At 29.0% G+C, this 22854-nt stretch overlaps 1 protein-coding gene across 1 annotated transcript in view; it reads left to right on the top strand.

The window, feature by feature from the left end:
- LOC129919667 (uncharacterized) overlaps positions 1–22854 on the top strand; it is a 78630-nt gene that overhangs the window by 53721 nt on the left and 2055 nt on the right. Inside the window, exon 2 of the mRNA XM_056000633.1 lies at positions 16814–16911. Within this exon, the coding sequence (XP_055856608.1) occupies positions 16906–16911 (6 nt within the window). The 5' untranslated portion in view covers positions 16814–16905. The remainder of the gene's footprint in view (positions 1–16813; positions 16912–22854) is intronic.

Genomic DNA, 22854 nt, shown 5'->3' with positions numbered 1-22854 from the left:
TGAGATACAGCTTTCCGAAAAACACTACAAAATTCACGATTTTTTTTGTTCCTTGGGCTAGTGTTTATTACGTTCAGCCATCAAAATTTATTTACAAAGCTGCTTATTGACATTCAAAATGTTTTCTATTATACAAAATTGTAACTAGTATTTTTTTTAGATGTCAGGCTTCAACTTTTTAACAGATTTTGTTTTATTAATTCGCTAAATGTGTCCATTTACCTTGTTCACCTGTTGGTAAGGCAGTTTGATTTGTCGGATTCATTTGTTGATTTTGTAGTTTTTCCTGATGAATTAACAATATTGCCTGTTGATTTGCATTATTTGCCAATTGATTTGTCATATTCGACAGCTATTTAGCAAGTTTCACCTATTGATTTGGCAGTTTGGCTTGTTGATTTGCAAAATTCCATGGTTGATTCAACAGGCTCTCTTGTTGATTGGCCAGGTTAAGTTGTTGATTCAACCAACTTTTCTTCTTGATTTCACAGTTTCTCCTGTTGATTTGTCAGGTTCTTCTACTGATTTATCAAATTCACCTGTTGATTTGCATTCCTTCGTTAATATTCCAGGTTCAACATTTGTTTGATACAGTCGTCTGCAGACTTGTCGGAATCATTTATGATATTTCGAGTAAACTTATTGATTTGTCAGATTTTTTAAAATTTGGTAATAATTTGCCAAATTCTCGTGTCTTAAAGATTTAAGAAGTTGAAAAAATAAACAAAGCCTTAGTATATAAGGGAGCTAAACAGCAGTCTTCAACCCAAACTACAAATTCACGCATCAAAAACACACGTGCATGTGGTATCGAATTATTTAAAAATAACAAAGTGACTCTAACCCACGCCATTTTGCATCAAAAATATTCAACCCACAAACTGATTAGAAGACAAATTAAAAACAGCTTTCTTTGTAAAAAAAAATTATGAAATATCAACTTTTCTTTAGCCATCAAAAACACCTACACATTGTTTGCAATATAAACTTAATTTTCTCCGAAAAAATCCTTTGACATTTTACTCCAACACAATTCCCCCCTCCCCCACTTTTCCAATTAGACATATTATGTACATATACTTAGTTATCTATCAATTTTTCTCTTAGCAAACATTACAAATGGCATTTTGATGTTCCTGAATCCATTTTGTCGATTACGTGAAATATCAACAAAATGCTGCGTGATTTCATAAATTCCCACGAGAAATCCGTGTTTCCTCTTTTTTTTTCTTCCTGCTGGCTACCACCACCGACCGTCTTCGACGAATCCTTGGTTTTTGTAGAGAATCTTCCTACACAAATTTGTAAATGATTTTTTGTTGTTTTTGTTTTTTTTTTTTTTTGTTATGTTTCCATAAAAGAAAAAGGAAAAAGAAACAAAGAAATCGAAATCCCTGGAAATCCCACACAAAATCCCGAGTCTCATGAAATATTTGTAGTAGTTTCATGTTATGAAATATATGTTTTGTATGTTGAGAAAAAGTTGTTTCCTCCAATTTAATATCCTTAAACATAAGAAGTTCTTTCTTTTTCGTGATATTTTTCTTTCTTTTTTACTAAATCAACTTTGAAAGCTCAAAGGACAGTGAATAAAGATGAAATAATTGGTCTAATCTCGTGTAATGGTAGATTAAATAGCTGAAAACCATTGACAGGAGTATAATGGTTTGGGATTCAGAATCCCAGGATTATGTGTCGAAATGAAGTAGAACATGACAAGTTAATGGTTTGATAAGAGTAGAAAAACCATTCCAGCGAAACGTATTGAAAATCAAAACACATTCAATAAAGTTGATGGTTTATAAGATGAGAATCAAGAAGAAATGTTGTTTCAAAGAGATTATCTAGTTATTTCCTGGCTTCTTTAATGCTGTCACTTTATTTTTCTTTCTTTTAACAAAAAGAAAAAAAGAAATTGATATTTATTTTTTTTTTTGTCTGTTTAAGCTCTTTTCTGTCACTCGTTTCCATGTTAAAACGGAAACTATAGCAGATTGCGAACTACCGGTCGTTTCCGTTTTCCATTTTCTGTTATCTGTTTTTTTTTTTTGTGTCTGTGTCTTTCAATGCAAAAAAAAAAGAAACCAATTATCGTTTACTCAGGAGAGTGATAGTGTTGTGACTTCTGAAAAATTCTGAAAGGTCGATATACGATTTTAATCTTTTCTTGTGATGTGTGCTGTCATTATAATAAAATTTTATAACATTCTATATCGGAAGGAAGCCATTTTGGTGGAGAATCAAATCGATTGTTTTGAATTTTTTATTTTTGGTAGGAAAGAGGGAAATAGTGTCCAGAATTGTCGTTATTTTGTGAATAAATTATGTAAATGTTTCAATTTTTAAATTAGCTGAATGTATTTTTCGATAATAATGCAATGAGTGGTCTAAGAATTCATACTTTTCTCAAAGTATAAACATACATAATTATGTCAAAAATGTTAAAAGATAATCATGTTGAAATAACATTTGAATCTAATATTTCAACATTTTTATGTATAAAAAACTATTTTGGTAAAAAACGACTTTAACGAGAGAGTCTTGGTGCACTAATTGTGACAATATCTAATTATTTCCGTGGCTTATTTTAATTTATTTTAGAGTCAATTTATCAATAGCCAAATAAACCCCAGTTAAGGCTTATTCCTAGAAATAAAAGTTTTTGAAGTGAAAACTTCTTTAGTATCGTAGTGATTTGAAACACGATGAAACGAAAGTGACAGGAAAAATCAATTGATTATAACTTTTTTTACTTGCGATATAGGTACTATAGGGCATGTTTAGGATTCGTAAAAAAAATCGAACTCGAGATAACAATTTTACATGACATTACGATGATGGAGAATGCCAAAAAAGTGGGTCCGGCAATTCTGTCTGTCTGTCTGTCTGTCTGTCTGTCTGTCTGTCTGTCTTTTTTCTTCAAACTTGGTAGTTAGCAGTTTTTGGTGATTCCCTAGAGGGGAAATTGAAATTTTTTTTTTATGACCAAAACTAACGGTACCTGCCATATAACGGAAATAGAAAAGTTAATTTTTTTCAAAAACGGCTCTAACGATTTTGATTAAAATTTTTGTGTGTAGTACTACACATAAGAGCCAACTTTTTAAATAAAAAAAATATTTTTTGTACCGTTATTAACGGTACCTGTCATAGAACGGTTTTTTTTCGTTTCTGAATATCTCGTACAACATTAACCCGATTTAAATGAAAATTTTTATACAAACGTGTGTAAGTAAAGACAATCTTAAAAATTTAGAAAATTTTCAAAAAACGCAATTTTGGATTTTTAAAAAATATTTCAAAATTTTTTTTTGAAAAATCAATTTTTTGAAAACGGATCAATGAAAAATTTTGAAATTTAGTTTTTATGTGTAAATTAATTATTTCTTCAAAATGGCATACCAACTTTTTTTTTGAAAAATGTTAAAAAATTTTTATACATAAAAATTTATTTTTTTAAAAAACGGCTCCTACAATTTTCGAAAATTTTTTTCTAAAAATACCTTTTTATACAAGAAATAAAATGGCATATTTGTTTTTTTTTTAAGATAATTTAAAACGGAGTTTAATTAATTATAAAAACAGATTTAATTTTTTTATACTACTTATGAAATTTCTTCAAAATATCAAATTTTAAATTTCTTGAATAAAAAGCTTTAACATTATAGTTACTTTAAGCATAAGAGCAAGTACGTGCGACCCCAGTCGTGCAATTTATTTTTAATAGAAAGATGAATGAAATTTATACTGTGGATAGGTAATAGAATAAACTATAATTGTAAAAAGTTTTAATTGATTTCATATTCAAAACGGTGAAAAGATGTTCTTTTTCTAAACACGTTATATCTTTTGATCTGCAAGTTACACAATCTTAAATTTAAAAACTTAAAAAATACCTCAAAACACTGTTGCCGGTGACCAGGCACCAGTGTAATTCCAGTTTGAAATTTTTACATGGTTGGCTTTAAAAAATTCTTACTTTTTTTGTTGGCATCGTTGAAATATGATTGAAGCGTCATATAAAAGATGAAATAATAAGCTTTCAGATGATATAAAATTTATTATAAGTTGTCATAAAAAAAATAGATTTAATGGTGTTAGAACAAAAAAATAATTTTTTTTTCATGAAAAATGATTGTTTTGAATAAATTATTTTTATACTTTTTGCGGATTGTAAACATTTAAGTACGGCTTTGTTCTTTAGGAAAATTTGTGATCTTTTTAATTGTGTAATTTTTTTTCAAGAAAAATGATTTTTTAAGGTTTCACTTCTACCACGTGTGAATTGCACACATGATTTTTTTTTTATATTGTCATTTGTTCTTCTTATTGTCTAACTGACGATTGAAAAATCAAGGCTGAATCAAATAAGGAGAACATAAATGTAATTTTTTTAAGCTTCAAAACTGAGGTCCACTTTTTTTTTTCTTTCTCCCCAAAAATAGCTCCCATTGAATTCACTTAATTTGAAATTAAATAGTTACATAGAAAAAAGACCACCTTAAAACAGGCGGATTGCACATAAAATTAAGCGGATTTTTGCATGGTTTTTTGCTAATATGACTCCGTCTTAAATTAAGTGGACGAATCTTTTTAATTTCTTGAATGCGAGAATTTAAAAGAAATCTATTTAATTTAAGCGGAAAATCATCTAATTTTTATGTGGAAAAAAAAACTGTCAGCCACTCTTGCCAAATACGGAGATATTCCTATAGCAACACATATTTTTGACAAAGATGACGACGTTTAAACTAATTCACTTTGAATTCGAATTATCTGACGGTAATTGACTGTTTTCGTTTATGTAAATTTTCCATAGAAACTTCCTTCCCCTATCCACACATATTTTCTTTGAAAATACAAAATTTCCTCGAAAATCCATTATCAGCTTTCATTAATCTATCGTATCTTTTTTTTTTTTTTTTCTCAAAACCCTCAAGGAATCAAAACAATTTCCGTATGTCTCTTCTTCAATTGCGTGTGTAGGCCTTTACCTATGCTCTTCACATAAATTCCACACAGACAAAAGACTCTTTTGTCTTCATTAGTTGTTGCCTTTTGCCTGATCAAAAAGGCATCAGAGTCGTCTACCGTCTACCGTCTACCCTTAATTTATTCTATTTTAAAAGTCTCCGGATGGAATAAAATCAAACACAAAAGTGTGTGTTCCCTTTTTAAATCATCTTTTGGAGAGAGACAAAATAAACCCTTTTGACTTTTGTTATTGTGATTAGCCTTCACATATGGTTTAGGTTTTCCAAGCCATTATGTCTGGAGACCTTTTTCAATACCTTTCATTAAACTCTTGACCCGAATATCCAATTTCCTCTCTTTAACCCTCTTTAATTCTCTGGAAAAAAAGTTAACTTTCTTCAACTTCTTTTAAAAACTGTTTATGTTAACTTATTCTACCTACTTTTTTTTTGGTTTAATCCTTGTCAAACAGGAGGTTATCTGTGATTTTTAACTTTTATCCTTTGCTAAGCTCCCAAAATGGATGATGTGCGAGCAGAGCACACCTAACCTCACAAACTTTAGGTATGTCAAATAAATCAAAAATAGTAGAATTCCCCACACATACGAGAGGTTAGGAAGACAAGAGTTATCTTTTTGAAGAGAGATAGAACGTAGATTTTTTTTCGATTTTTAATAAAAGCAAACGCAAGCACATCTACCGTCATATCTCTCTCCTATCCTATATCCAGAAAAGAGGTTCCTTTGAAATGCCTTCCGTATGTTTTATGTTTTTCTTATTATTTTTTACCCTCAGGAGTCGCTTGCCATTTCTTTTAATAATATTTCTTTCTCCAGTTGGTTGTTTATCTTTTTTTTTTGTATTTTTATTTTGTTTTGTTTGTCTCTGCAAAAAGCTTTCTCTTTTTGATGATGTTTATGTGGAATTTTTTGCCCCCTTCTCCCCTATCCAGAGGAATAAAATGCCCCAAGGATAACGACAATGACAACGTATACAACGACGATGATGATAACGGTACGTAGAAAGTAAAGTAAAGGTTACGTAAGGTGTAATGGTATTATGGCATTTTTGCTGCAAACGATTAGAAATATACTTTGATGAATTTATTTGATTTTGTTTGTTTACTTTTTTTTTCGTTGTTTTGTACATATTTTTCTGTTCCACTGATTGAAGCTAACGAACAGAATTTTACTTCTGTGTTCAGAATTGGGTTGGATGATGAACATTTCGAAGCACTCTTCGACATAAATTCAATTCACTATCATTCTTTTAGGACGACAAGAAAAAAAACAGACAAAAAAATTACGAGCTTATCTCTCTCCTGGTGAGGAGGATGTAGAACTGTGTGATGAATGAAGTAGACAAATTTATTACACCAACTGTTGTTGTGTCGATAAATGAATGAAATATTTATGAACACAAGAAGGACGACGAAATATATGCGAAGATCAGTTGGAATTTATGGAACTGTGTACTGTACATAGTGAATTTGAAATTTCATTGCTGGATGAGCTGGCTCTATAGCTTCAGCCAACCATTGGATGTGTCAACAGATGTGCCATAAAGATGTCACAATAACAAACAGAACTAAAAAAAAATTGTAGGAAAAAAACAAATGTCTGAATGAAAAGAAAGAATTCGAAAGTTGTTCTGGATTTTAAAATGGAAAAAGTAACAATTTTGTGCTGTTTATTGAGGAATTTTTGCTGTGTAGAATAGTTGAAAAAGGTTTTTTAGGGAATTGCTTTTGATTTTGACAAGATTCGTGAAACTGTCAAATGTTGTTTTCTGTTCTATTGTGATTAAACTTTTCTCAGGATGCAGTTCGACTCTACAAAAAATTAAGCTGAAATGGAAAAAATTTAATCGTGAAATTTTTTTTGATAGAACGGTAGAGGGGATCATTAGGAGCTTAAAACGGGAAAATCGAGCTTGAGCCACGGCCGCTATCTCGGATTTAAGAAAAAATATTGGATAACTCGGCAATTTTTGATCTTTGACCTTAATAAATTTTTCTATATGACTCATATTTTCGAATTAATTTGAAAAAAAAAAAAACTTTACCCTTACTCAGCTTAAACGTCATACCCACTTTGAGTATAGATTTTAAGATCAACGCAATATGGGAGTGTTTTTATAGGTTTTTGGGGATGAGAAATCTAGCTGCAATATTAGTTTTTGCAAATTCCTGAAATTTTATAAACAAAAGGAGCAAATATTATAATTGATTGTCTAGCAAGAGAATAAAGTCTTTGAATTTTTCAATTCGGTTCATTAATGCCTGAGATATGACCAATTGTTTATAAAAAAAGATATAAGAAGAGAGAGAGTTATAAATAATTGGCCATATCTTAGGCATTAATGAACCAATTTGAAATCAAGCATTAGAATGGCTCTAACGTGCAAAGTTTTTGAGATATCGAATTTTGAACTTCCAAAAACACTATTCTTGTGATGTTTTGGCATGGTAATATCTCAAAAAACGTGATGTGATAGAATTTTGCTGCCTTTGGATTCGAGGTCAGCACAGGAAAGTGTTTACACTTTTATTAAAATGTACCTACATGCTACATATCACATATTTATTATAAAAGAAAATTGGTACCTACACAACCTTCCTGGCGTGCTTATTTTTTACTTGCGATAAAGGTATTATAATACCAAGTTTTGCATTCGTACAAAAAAAAAAAAGTTGAGATAACATTTTTCCATGATATTACGATGGTGGAGAATGCCAAAAAAGTGGGTCCCGAAAGTCCGACTGTCTGTCTGTCTGTATAAGGAGCTACGGCCTAAATGGATGGACCGATTGATTTGTATTTGGTATGTACCATTTTTTGGATACTCTCCAGCAGAGGGGTTTTTGGAATTCATTTTTTTTTTACCAAAAATAACGGTACTTTTCATATACCGATTTTAGTAAAGTTGAAATTGCTCAAAAACAGCTCTAACGATTTTGTTTTAAAAATTTTAATGTAAGTTTTAAGACAAGGTCTATCTTTTAGTTAAATTTTTTTTTTTGAAAATCATTATTAACCTTACCTGCCAGAACCGTTTTTTTTTTTAAATCCGAAATTCTCCGAAACGGCTTATTCGATTTCAACGAAACGTTTTTTGGAGAAGCACTCATATAACACAAATATAAGCCAAAAATAATATTTCGAAAAAAATACTATTTTGGATTTTAGAAAATATGAAAATTTTTTTTTGAAAAATGAAATTTTCGAAAATGGGACATTGTATTTATTGAAATTTTGTTTTTAGATCTTGATGAGTGATTTCTACAAAATGGAATACCAATTTTATTTTCAAAAAATTATTTATAAAAAATTAGTTTCTTTAAAAACTGCATACTTGTTTTGGAGGGCAATTTGAATAAAGATGTTGTTTTATTTTTTTTTTTTTTACGAATTTTAGGTTGTTTTTTTTTTTTTTGCACCTACATATGTATATACAATATACATAGTACCTACATTTCCCAAATTTCTATATAAAAAGTCTTAAAAATTTAAGCAAGCGCTAAGAGCAAGTTCGTGCGATCCAATCGTTTTATTTTTACTGGATTTGCTTAAGTTTTCGTATGTACCTACCAGAAGAGAATTTCATTTGAAAATTTGATAAATCTTTGTCGCATTCAAGAAATTGAATGATGGTATTTAAATAATTCTACTTTTTACTTTAATAATTTCGTATTACCTTAATTTTTATATATACCACAATCTTAAAATTAAAAACAAGAGGAATTTTTTAATAAAAGATGGGAAAAATTAACATTTTTAAAGTTTTCAAAGTTTTCTGACCCTAACAAAATATTTATTGTGTAAATAGTCATTAAATATTTGAAAACTGAATATATTAATTTTTTTTTTAAAGTTTAAATATTTTATAAATACATTTTTTCTTACAGGGTCACACCCTTTACATTTTTTAATTGTTATAAAAGCACATAGTTTGTATTGATGCCCTTTCTCACTGAAAGAGTAGTTCAATCTCTTTTCATATTGATTTACGATATCCATGTTTTTTTCATTAAAAAATCTACAATATGGTTTGGTTATTGAGAAAAAAATTCTGACCCTTACTTAATTTCGTTTACCCAAAAGTAGCCAAATGTAAAATATGACAAAAATGTATCCAACATTTTGCACCTACAACATTGTTTAAAATAGAGTTCGAATACAGCTCCTGTGAACTTTAATTTAATGACTATTTAAAAAAGTCGGTTGAAAATGTTTTTTGAAGTGAAAACTTCTTTAGTATCATAGTGATTTGAAACAAGATGAAACGAAAACGCGACACGAACATTCAACTTGTTATAACTTTTTTGTTTTAATAGATAGATGAATCAAATTTGTACTGTAGATAGGTAATTAAATAAACTATATATACAAAATTTCAATTGATTTCATATTCAAAATTCCAAGATAACGGTAAAAAGATGTTCTTTTTCTACACACGTTATATCTTTTGATCTAGTGCACATACAAATTTGATTTAACTTTAATACGCATGCTGATAACATAACCTTTCATTTGATATATCACAATTAACTGTACAAGCTCTACAAGTTACACAATCTTAAATTGAAAAACTTGAAAAATACCTCAAAACACCTGTGGAGATCTGTTGACGATGACCAGTGTAGGAAGTACCGTAATCTCAGCTTGAAATTTCGACATAGTTGGCTTTAAAAAACTCTTATTATTTTTCTAGGCATGGTAGAAATATGATTCATACGTCATATAAAAGGTGAAATAACCTTTCAGATGATATAAAATTTACTATAGGTTGTCATTCAAAAAAATATATATTTAATGGTGTTAAAAGAGAAAAAAGGTTGATTTTTTTGCTTTTTTGATGAAAATTGATTTGGTTTGAAAAAAATAAGCTCATTTTGTAGATGTTGTATAGACATGGACAATATAAATATTTCGAGCTGAAACAATAAGCTTTCAGATGATATAAAATTAATATAGTTTGTCATATAAAAAACATGTATTTAAAGGAGATAGAATAAAAAATAGGTAGATTTTTTTGCAAGAAATTTTTTTTTAAGGTTTCACTTCTACCACGTGTGATTTGCACACATGACTTTTTTTTTAAGCTAAACTTATCCAATGTTAAGAAAAGCATTTATCCTAAATCTGGAAGAAAATGAAATTACCAGGAAAACTAGGTGAATATACTTCAACCTCCATAAATTGTTTTTGAAAACCTTTTCATATCAACACTTTCTTAACATTCCTACATATATAAAATAATTGACACCCAAAACTTTTCAACAATACTCCAAAATCTTTTTGGTTCACTATGGTGTATACGTAACTTCCCAGAAGGACTACAAAACAAATACAGACAATTTATTACCAATAGATTTCGTATTTGACAAATTGTTGAGGACAGAAAGAGATACTGTAAGGACCTAGTTTCGAATCACATAGATATAAATATCTAGCATTATGTAAATTTTAAATTTCTCTCTGCACCATCTGTGTGTGAATTTCCAAAAAAGGGACTTTTTATCCACACCACACCAATAGCGTTGACAGATAAAGCCAAGGTTAGAAATTCAAACCATAAAACAATAAAATAAAATAGAATTTCTCTGTGTATTAATATCGTTTTCCTATAAAAAATAATGCTACACAAAAAAAAAAATAAGTTTACGAGTTGACATTAATGTGCTCTTTAAAAAAAAACAAGAAAATCCCTCGAGAGTAAGCTTGTATGGATTTATAAAAAGTAACACACACAAAAAAATGTTAGCTTATTTGTCTTCGATGGAGATTTTTAGACACTTTATAGATTGCATAAACAGGAGTATTGATAGGATGGCAAAAAATTTATTGCTTATTTAACTTTTGCTATATAGAGTCCCATTTGTTTGGATATTATTATTATTATTATTGCTTAAAGGCGCTATAGGTTTTACGAAATGATGCTATTGTCTTAAAAGCTTATAGCTATCAGGTTTATGGTCTTTAAATTTTATTTAAAGAACGAAAATTCAAATAGTAGACATTTTTGTTTAAGGTTTTGCAATTTTATTAATAGCCTTTTTAGTTTTTGAAGATTTAAAATGAAACTATTTATTTTTATGCACAAGCATTTTTTTCGTAACCTTGTCTGAAACATTTACTGTGCTCAAATAGTTTAAGAAAAGTTGATGAAAACATTCAAATTCCAATTGTTTTAGTGTTTTAATTATTTTTTATTAGTATTTATTGATATAGCTAAACTAAGGGGCGCCAGAGCTTATCATTTGAAGGGCTCTAAAATCAACTCCTTGCTTAAGCTAAATTCCAAGAAAATAATGCAAGTTTGATAAAATTGAATTAAAGTCTCAATTTTAGTGTGAGTTATTTCATTTTGGCTAATATAATAGAATTTAGTTCTTATTGTGAGTTAATACTTTGAGTAGCAAAAAAGCAAAGTTTCAAGGATGACAACAAAATCCAATTATAACGAATTATTTCAATTTCAGCCAAAAATTATTTTTTAACAAACCTGAAAAACAAAGCCATTCCGAAAAAAATGTCACCAAAATATTTTTCTTATCCCAGGATTAAATATAAAATTGTTTTATCCGTTTAACTTGCTTTTAGTATTCCCCACGTTTCCTTTTCTTCGTTTTAATTTGCAAACAAACAAAACAAATCCATTTTGAACAATGAGTGAAAAATAACTCCAATTACATCAAATGACTTGTAGAACAATTCTCAAATTTCTACTTTCTTGATATACCAAAGAAAAGGAACATTTCGAAGCAAGAACAAGTTACTTTAATTTCATCAGGTAACAAGACGAGCAATTTTCTGATATAATTGATTGATAGCTTTTTCCATTCCATTCACAACACAATGCACACACATATATTCTGGATAGTAAGACGGCCTTTGACTTTTCATTTTCTGTTTGAGTTTCAGGTTAGTAACCGGTGAAGGGGCTAAAGGGGTTATAACACAAGTTACAATTTTAGAAAAAGAGTAAGTTCATTATTTCTCAAGGAAACACTATTACAAACAAAACAAGGTGTTTTGGCAACTTTTGTTTTTATCACAACAATTTATTCAAAACTCCACTTGAATATTTTTAATCCATCATAGCTGATAGATGAAATCCTTCCATTTGAAGGTTTTGTTTGAATTTTTTCGTGACTTAATTTTCTAAGGTTCAAAGCCAAAGTAAAATCAGAAAAACTAGTATTTTGCTGATTTAAAATAATTATTTGTTTAAACTGGATGTGAATTGTAAACTACAAAACGTAATTTGACATAACCTTCTGCATTTTAACTCCATTTTTGTGTCGGAAATCTGACTGTCGAGTTACTTATGTAGCTCATAAGGGTAGAGATTAAAAATGATTTCAACTAAAGATGATAACTTGGTATTCAAAATAAAAAATAGGGTTGCCACTTGTAAAATGTGTACTTCAACATGGTAACCCTATTCCAAAGAAAATTAGTCTTGTTTGTAGTATTTAGTTTGGTTAGATATGGAAAAGTTAAAAATGCTTAACATAAAACTAAACGGTCTTAGGGTTGCCAAACTTGGTCTTATTTTAGATATGGAAGCCGATATTTTTTTTTTTCGTTAGAAGAAGGTCTGACTTTATATACTTTAGGCTTTAACTCTCTCAAATATCATTCATTTTTTCTAAAAAAAAAAATAAGCATTTTTAAGCTTTTGAGTAGGGTTGCCGAGGACGCTGGTATTTCAAAGATTGCAGCTGCAATTTCTTTATAAAACAGAGTATCACCTTAAATATTATGGCTATTGTAGCCTTAAACTCTATCAGATATCTTACATTTCAGCTGTAAAATAAGTGTTTTTGGTGTTTTTCCAGCATTTAAGTAGGGTTGCCGAGGACTTCTCTGTATCAGTAATGATACTTGATGTTTTTTAGATTGAAGCGGATCTCATTTAAAATCTGATGTGTATTTTAGACTTTAACACTTACAAATATCAAACATTTTAGCTTTTGGTGTTTTCAAACATTTGAGATGGGCTGCCGAGTACTTCCTCATATTCAGAAATTGCACTTGAAATTCTGCAGATAGAAAAGGGTTTCACCTAAAATCTGTAATGTCTATTTCTATTTTACCCTTTAACTGTATCAAATATTTTATATTTTGACTTTTCGGCATTTAAGAAGGGTTGCCAAGTCCTTTTTTTGTATTTTAGGGATGACAGCTAAGAATTCTAAAATCTGGTGGTCTATTTTAGCCTTAAATTCTATAAAATATTATACAGTTGAATGATTTTACAGTTACAAGCATTTGAGTAGTGTTACCAAGTGCTTTAGACTTTGCATAAAATATTTTTTTTTTTTTAAAGAAAAGAGTCTTAACAAAAATCTGTGTCAGCCTTTTATTGGATAAAAATCATACTTTTTGGATCCAAAAAGGCTTTTTTATTTTTATTTTGCGTTCCCAAAATGACTGAAATTTTCTTAGAATAACTTTATTTAAAAAGAAACAAATGTTTTCAAAGTAGTTAACATTCTTTAATCGGAATTAGTTAATTTCAATGTTTATGAATTCTTGAATATCAACTTTTGAGTTATGAGAGCGTTCCCGCAATGATTTTTCGGGAATTTTGTATGAATTTGAATGAAAATTTATGCCAACCTTAAAGTATTAAATAAGTTGCTAAGAACTCAAGACTTCTACACATTGCCAACAACTTCAATCATAAGTCATAAGTCCCTGCAACAAAAAAAAAAAAACTAAGCTCCGAGACTGTTTGATTCCTTTCCATTTCTACAGATTACTGAAGAACAAGTAAAAATAAAATAAATCCTTCACCTATTAAGGATTATTTTCATCATTACAACCAATCGTACATATATATTTGCCCGATGGGGAATTTTATTTGTTGAGTTAATAAATCAAATGGTTTTCAACAGAGAGAACATTTGAAGTGATGGCTAACCAGACTACCACATCATCAGTATTTTGTTGAATTTTCCACAGGGATATGTCTATACTATATGATGAGTAGGAGGAATGAGTAATAACAACAGAGGGCTAGGACTATATAACTAACTACTATATCTTTTACTGAGATTAAGTGTAACTAATGAACTGTATAAACGATAGCAGTTAAAGTTTTCCATTGAATTGTTTTCGAATTGAGTATTGTAATTATTTTAATTTCAATCTTCTTTCTCTTTCGTTTGACTGTGTTTTTGTCTCTGTGGAAAATCGAAATCGTTGGCTATTTCCAAATGAATGCACAATCATTCCCAAAAAAGTTTGGTGAATTTCTGTTTTTTTTTTTTGGGTAAATTAATTTTCCGGTCAGGAAATAAGTTCTCGTTTTCATTTTTGGAAATGAAACAAAAAAAGGAGTGAAAAGTTGGTGTTGGTTTATTGGTTTTTGTTTTTTTTTTTAACAAAAAATATTTACTTTTTGATATGTTGATCATTGAATTATTAATTAGATGAATTATTGAATGGGTTTAAAGATAATTGGATTTAATTATCTGAAGTGTCATTATGGCTATAGACGTGCGTGAAATATATATGAATTATTAAGTAGTCCTAAAAGGTTTGACACATATTTTTTCTTAATGATTTAATGACTCAGAGGGAGGTGCAAATAAAGGGTTTTTTAAGATGTAATAGGTGCTTTCAAATATTGATACAAGTTTTAGCAACATTTGCACTCATATAAATCAGCGAAATCACATCAGAAACTTTTGATATGTGAATATTAACCTTCGCAAACGCTTTTACTCAACTGAATTGTCAAGTTTTTTGGGACTGCTTACAGCATTGGTTAAGCCTTTACGTAAGAAATTAACATCAAAGGTCAAGTTGTTCAGTGATGCGTTAGATCACTCACTAATTTTAGCTCAGTTAAATGAAGAAGAAGTTTCACCTTAAACTTTATTTGCAAGTTTTAGGATCTCAACTCAAGAATCCTTTCGGTGTTCATTTATCTTCCCGACTGGTATAAAGCTCTAGCTCTGTTTGAAAAATGGCCTTTATTATTATGATTTATGAGATTGTTTTATTAAAAAAAAAATAAATATTAATATTTTAGACCAGAAAATGAAACTTAGACACTTTAACTGACTGGTATAATTGAAAAAAAAAACTTTTTGTATGCAAGTATTTTAAAAACGTTTGTGTTAAATATATTCTTTTATTAGATTATCCCATGATCCTTTAGAGCTCTTATGATTGGTATAATCTGGTATTATATAAATAAACCTTCAAAAGCAGTACTCTTCTTAGTTCTATGAAATCGTCAGTTGGTATAAACTGGTCTATCATGCAAATACAATAAAAACTGACTGAATGTTTTGTCGTTCCGAGTAGTATAATCATATTTATTGTTTTTTAAGTTCAATTTTTGATTGGTATAAACTAAGGATGTTTAATATATTCACGACCAATTAAATGATTGGTATAATCTTTTGCAACACAATCCCGAAGTACAAAAGTGATAAACAATTAAAATGTGTGTGTGATTTTTTTTAACCATTAACAAATTATCTCATAGACCAAAAACATTCTAAGAAAAAGTTAAGATCAAATGAATGGTATAAACACTAAACAGTGGAAAAATCCACGCTCCCTTCATCGTTCATTGTGTTGCAAGGAATCGTTTTAGAGCAACTTATTTTGTACTATAGTTTTCATTGCAATGTAAGAAATATTTCTAGGTTTTTAAATGGTATAAAATGACTTAATACCCTTCAGAATTCAATTTTATTAATATGTCCACCATGTTAAAATAATTAATTATTTTAATGAAACATGCCCTCCATACATTTATTTTCTAAAGGTTACTTACATATATAAGAATTGTATATCCATTTCTCACTAGTATAAGAAAACACTTTTATCACCATTATTCTCTTGAAGATCATAAATTTATGGGTTCATGGTTTTTGGAAAATAAAAATCTACCAAAGTGAATGTTCGGTTTTTCATTCATTTATTGGAATAAACTGGTATAATAAAATAAATTCTAAACATTTTATGAGATTAAAATGGTTACTTCTGTGATTTATTATTATTTTTCACTCAAAAATGTTTTAGACAGAAAAGAAATTAACTATACAAACCTGACTGGTATATATTCATGAAGAGATTGGCTATCTGTTTCTGACTCGTATAAATATAGAAAACATTTCAATCATCATTATTCTCTTCAAAATAATAAATTATTGCTTAGTTTTTTTATAGAAAATAAAATTATAACTTAGGTTTTTAATTGGTATAAAATTACATAATACGCTTGAGAATTAACTTATCTCTAAAAATGTTTCGAATATTAAAATATTTTCTTTTATGAAACTTAGCCATTTGCTTATTGAAATCATGGGGAGATTGGTTATCCGTTTCTGAGTGGTATAAACGTAGAAAACACTGCCATTAAAATTATTCTCTTGAAAAAAAAAATAAATTATAGGTTAAATATCTCTGGAAAATAAAATTCTATCTAAGTGAATGCTTGGCTTGATTGGTATAAACTGGTATAATGCACCTTAAAAAATTAATTTAAATATATAATGAGATTAATATTATTGCTATTATGAATTGAATTATCTTTCATGTTAAATATTTTAAATAGAACAGAAGTTAGCTATGTAAATCTGAATGGTATAAATATATTAAATTCTACCATATCATCCAAAAGTACATATGTTAAAGGAAATTATCGTGCTTTTGTATTATTATTTATTAAGTACTGTTGTCAAGTACATGTTTAATTTTTTATTAATTGGTATAAACTAGTATAATTCACTTTTCCCTTTTATACCTAATTTACATTTTAAATGCCAATTATAATATTAACAAAAGACATCAATTTTCTTTACAGAATTGTCCTGTTTGTCTACATTTCCTAGAAAACTTGACGTAACAATAGAAGACTGGGGATGAGAAAATTACATAGAAATAAATTCAGTCAAAATGCAGGTAAGTTTTACAAGAATTTTCTACATTTTCTTTTTGTATTTTATAAATCATCCAACAATTTACAACACACAAAACAAAAAGCAAGAAGAATACCCAAAGTTTATCATCATCTTCCTATTCAACAAACAAACAACTATCCATTACATTCTATCATGCAAAAAAAAAAAAAAAAACTTTGAATAGCATGGCACACGCTTTATAAAAAAAGGATATGAAAATAGTGCAATCCTCTATACTCTATGATGTCTACGTAGGAGAATAAAAACTATCAAGAGCTTCCCATTGTTGTAATGGTACGCACTTCAATTGTTTTGAAAAATAATAATAATGAAATTTTTACCTGTTGTCCGGTAGATTTTATAAAAATGACTTAGTACAAAAAACAGTTGAATACATTTTCATTCCATTTGTTTGAGTGGATTTTTTAACATTTTTTGTTATAAAAAACCACAAAAAAAAAACAAATAATTATTTTAACGAACTTTTTGTGTGGTAGTCAATTTCAAATTAAGGTCAACTAATTCGGTTTTTATTTGAGTTTTTTAATCACCTCAAACTTACCTCAACTTGACTTTTTTTGTTTTACCTCGTATAAAATAGTCAAATAAAATAGAAAATTCCAATGAAATCAAAATATTTACACGCCACTTGTTAAACATTCAATTTTCCATATATGCTTACTCTATATGCAAGTTCAACAACGCAATTTCAATTCGAATAAAAATTCAAAACTCAACCCTACGAACGCATCCCTAAAGCCCAGCCCACATCCATTCATTCAATGATGATGATGGAAATCGGAATCGCCTCGCCATGTTTGAAAAAGTTTATAAGTATTTTTGTTATTTCAACCGGAAATCGATTATTTTCAAAAAAAAAAAAAAAAATCATATTGAAACTTTATTTTGTGCCGTGAGTTGCATTCGATGAAAATTTATTAAACTTTTTTTCATCTCTCTCTCTCTTTCTGTTTTTTACCTTGTTTTGATGATGGACAGGCAAAAAGAAGGAAAAAAATTACGAAATAAACTTCAAGTCATTTAGACTTGGAAGGACAAAGTTTTTTGTTCTTCCTGTTGTAATTTTACTATTTACTCTCTTTTTAAGTTGAAACGTTACAAAGCAGATCGTGTTTGTTGATGAAGGTTGCAAAATGGTTAAACCGAAGAAGAGACACCAACTTACGTAGAACTTTCTTTGTTATTATGTTTTTCATCGCCATTTTGTAATCATTTTATTGGATAAGAAACGAGTTAAAGGTGTTTTTTTCATAGGAAAAACGAAAACCGTAAAAGGATACTAGTTCAATATTAAAGATGGTAAAAAAGAAAGTTTTAACGGATTATACAGAAATCGTACGGTTGATTTGGTGGTAAGGAAGAAAAAGTTTTTCTTGCGGTTTACGGTGTATAATAGTTTTTGAAAGATGGAAAATGAAAAGTTTATTGAATTCTGAATTAATTCGAGTATAACTAAGTTTATTGAAAAGTTTCTTTGAGTAACACTGTTGGTGATAGTGTTTTAATCAAAAAGGAGAAAAGTGTTTTCTAGTAATTGATATTAATTGGAAACTTATTAAAACTATTCAAATGGGTATTAAACACTTAATAGGAATATTGACAGTAGTAATGGGTTTATTCTGAGAATTATATCTGTTCTTGATTATTGAGATTTTGGTAAGGAATACGGAGTGTCACAGTTGGCAATAATCTACCTACATTATGATTGAAAATTTAAATTTGTGGTTTTGAATTGAATTCTTGCAATCATTTTATTTCTTTGTCAGAAAGTTCATAAATATCCCTTAATTCTTGTAAACTCGGACCATCCAAGTTACATTAGACAATAAAATCGAAAATAGATTGAAAATTCTAGATAAATTTAAATAATGAATGATGAACTTCATTTAAATAAAAAAAAAAAATATTTAAATAAAAAAATTTAGTAGTAAAAAGAATTGAAATGGATTAGAAAAACTGTCATATCAAGCCATTTAAGACTGTCTAACCTAAACTAATAGTATATGCATGTACGTTTTTGTGCCATTCGAAGTGTATATACAAATACAAACAATAAGCAAGAGTAGTCTCAAATTAAAATAAAACACATAATATTCAATGTTTTTTGGATCAAGAATAGATCTTAAATAGCTGATGGGCGCCATTTAGGTGAGACAAAAACACTACAGTAAAATGTTTTATAGATAAAAGAAGATCTTAAAAAAAGAATAGAAGTGAAATAATTAATAACCTAAGGATTTATTATTTTTTTTTATTATTTTTATTTGATTATTTAAGATGTAATATCTTATAAAATAGTTTACAGCTTTATAAATTAATTAAATTCTGTTGCAGCTGACCTTATTCCAGATGAAGTGTGTGCTATTAATTAGATGTAAAAATTACTATGTACCCTAAACTAGATTCAAGTTGGATGTTAATTCAACCACGAGTTTGATAGAAATCTTACGTTGGGCGCCATTTGACTTAAAAACCTAAATCAAACTAGTTTCGGCAAACAAATATAAAGAAAAAGAATGAAATGCGAGATATAGACAGATATAGAAGTTTTCGAAATATCTTAACGATGGAATAGTGATGGCCCGTCATATAGCCAGGCCCGTAGACAGTGTTGAATTTAAGGTAGGGCAACAGTCTCATCAGGTAGGGCATTAGTAGATAATCGTTTAATATTTTTTTTTCTCAGTAAGTTCTCAACCTATTGTCATAAAAAGTACCTCGTACCTCGTTGAATTTAAAAATAATTAAAGTGTGTATAAATTATACATATAAAAATTAAAAAATACATTTTCTTTTAAGAGTGTATAACTTAAATCGATAAAAAAAAGTAGAAAAAATGTAGTTAAAAACAGTATTCTTGAAATTCTTGATCTTAAAAGGTCTAGGTTTTTTTTTATCAAAACCACATGTATTATTATTTTCCTGAAATGGCCTTAATATCTTTTTCTATACTCAATTCAGTTGAAAATTGACATTACTAGGATTTTAGCAATTGCTTTAGTGCCTAATTTAGTTTCATTGTTTTTTTTTTTTTTTTTTCTTGAAATCCCAATAGAGCACAATATACAGCCAATTTAAACCTTTTTTTGATAAAAATCTGCACTTGGTTTTCGGTTTTATCTTCGAGTCTACTCAAATAATTTTTGACAATAGTAACTCTTCTCTTGGTGGAATTTTTAGACCTTAAAAATCAATTGAAAATTATCATTTTTCCAATATAAAAGAATGATTTGTTTTTGAGAAAGTTAACATCATTAAACTTTTATTTTGTATCTGAGACTTTTGTGCTGAACTCGAATCCGAAATCTAAGAAAAATTTAGTCACTTTTCCTTTTTTGAAATATTAACTCTGCGTTGGGATAATGCAAAAAAGGCATTTTTACTGTTTTTGAGGTTATGTTTTAAAGTACCGGTTTCTTTAAAAAAAAATGTCTTCTGTCAAAAACTGTTTAAATCTTTCCGATATTTTTTGTATTGTCTGAGATATCTTCAGTTATTAGCAGTATTATAATTTCATAGAGGAGAAATATAACACCTTTTTTATAAGTAGGGCATTTTTAAAAGAGGGTCATTTTTGAAGGTCGAACTTTTTCACAAATAGGACATTTTGAAAGTAGTGCATTTTTGAGGCAGGGAACTTTTAAAGCAAGATCAATTTTGAAGGAACGGCATCTTTATAAGTTGGGCATTTTTAAAGCTAGAGCTTTTTTGAAGAAAGAACATTTTCTTAAGTGCAGCCTTATTGAAGTTAGGGCACTTTAAAAGCTAAAGCGTTTTTTGTAAGAAGGACATTTTCATAGTTCGGGCATGTTTTAAGTTAGGGCATTTTTAAGGAAGGGAATTTTTAAAGTTAGATCATTTTTGAGGGTACTGCATTTTTTTAAGGGTATTTTTGAAGGTAGTTCATTTTTGAAGGTAAAGCATTTCTGATTGTAGGGCATTTTTGGATGTAGTTATTCTTTGCTGATGATGGAGCCATCATAAGTGAAGACCCGATATCGATGCAACGAGCACTTGATGTATGGGTGGATGTTCTTGAAGGAAGTCGGTACCGCGTAAGCCCGAAAAAGACAGAATACCTATGCTGACCATTTTCTGGAAAAATGCCCCCTAAGCTGAAAGAAAGGCTGAGTGAGTGAGTGCGACCAGCACTCACATACGGTTCAGAATGTTGCACAATATACAAAAAGTATGAGAGTAAGTTAACGGCAGCTGAGATAAAGATGCTTCTTATAACAGCAGGAGTTACAAAGCTTGATAGAATTAGAAGTACGAAGATCCGATGAAGCCTTTATGTTAAAAATAACATCTTCCAAAAAATTGAACACGACCAACTCAGTTGGTATTGCCATGTTTAAAGGAGAGATCCTAAAAACCCGTCAAAAAGCCAATATCATACAATATTCCAACACGAAGTAAAAGGAAAGGTTAGGCCTAAAAACTCCTGGTACAAGCAAATGCAAAAACACCAGGCGACCTCTACTGCCTACACCGAGCGTCCGAGAGATGTCAAGTTACTGCCGATAATAAGCTCGAAAGAATTGAAATCCTTATCTCTTAATTTAGGTTGCAAGTAATACTGAATAAAACCCATTTGATTTGTAGGCGTAAAATGGATAAATTTTGTATTTTTACATTAAATGAAGAGATTGCACTTAACAACTAAAGAAAGATATAAGCTTTAAGTATGAAGAAGCAACCCATTCTATAAGAACTCTTCAAGCATTGGGCGCCAGTTGTTAAATAAAAAAAAAAACTAAAATAGGGAATGTTGGCGTAGTAAAATGAAAAACAAGATTCGAATCGCGGAAATCAAAAGAAACTTACTTGTCTTTAACATTTTATTAAATTTACGAGAAACAGGGTCATAAAATTATTTCTCCACCACTATGCGATATTAGCTGTTTTTTATTTTCCTCGTGATCCAGATCAGGGGTCCAACTACGGCTAACGGCTTACGTTCGTTAACGTATTGACGCATTATGTCTCTATCATTTTCTTCTGATTAAATAGAGAGAGCAATAGTCAAAACGTTAACGAGCGTATGCCGTAGTTCGACCCCAACATCGATACGAATGAGACCTACATACATATGGGTTGATGTAGATAACAAATATGAAATTTTATTTTAACTATCCCCGGAACTTGGTAAAACTATAAAGTATTATTTCAGCAAAAACTTTTTTTCAGGGAAGTCCGGCTGCCTTGGTTTTAGTTCCATGAGTGCTGTATCGAAAAATACTTAGATCCATGTGCCATAAGTCAAGGTCGATGTTTAAATGACGTTGTTAGCTTGTTTGTGGTTAAAATGCACTTGATAGAGTCAAAGGACTTAGATTTATCGAAAGCCACTCAAATTTTTAATACATTTTCATTTGACTAATCCTAAGCTTTTATGCGCGGTGATTATAGATTTCAATTGCTTTAACTTCAAAAAAAATTTACCGGATTTAAAAATGTTGTATTTTAAATGACTCAACGGATTTCAGAAAATATTTTTTTTTCATTGCAAAGGTAGTTTTTTTGCATTCTGTTAAAAAAAAAAAAAAAAAAAAAAAAAAAAAACAAATAGTAAGTTCCTATAACTATAAATATTAATTATGACAAATAAACCAAATTTAAATTAAAAAATACTTTACTCAACTTAAGTTTAAAAAACATTATAATTTTAAATTCTCAAAAAAAAAAAAGATTTACCACTATTATCATAAATCACTTCACTCCCCAAAGCCTCAAAACTGAAAAAAAAAAAAATAATAATAAAAATTCTTTCCATAAATTGCACTTAATTCATTTCGTGGAATTTCCGCACTTTTGCACATTCATCGGATGATGACATCAACAACTTTATAATACGTGAGTTTCATAAAAAAAAAAACTAACCGTAAATTGCATATAGAGTGAGAGTGAGAAACCATCACCA

This window comes from Episyrphus balteatus, chromosome 4 (genome assembly GCF_945859705.1).
Source record: "Episyrphus balteatus chromosome 4, idEpiBalt1.1, whole genome shotgun sequence".
NCBI classification, from domain to species: Eukaryota; Metazoa; Arthropoda; class Insecta; order Diptera; family Syrphidae; genus Episyrphus; species Episyrphus balteatus.
Note: the sequence above shows the minus strand (reverse complement) of the source record. Positions and strands in the feature narration are given on the sequence as shown.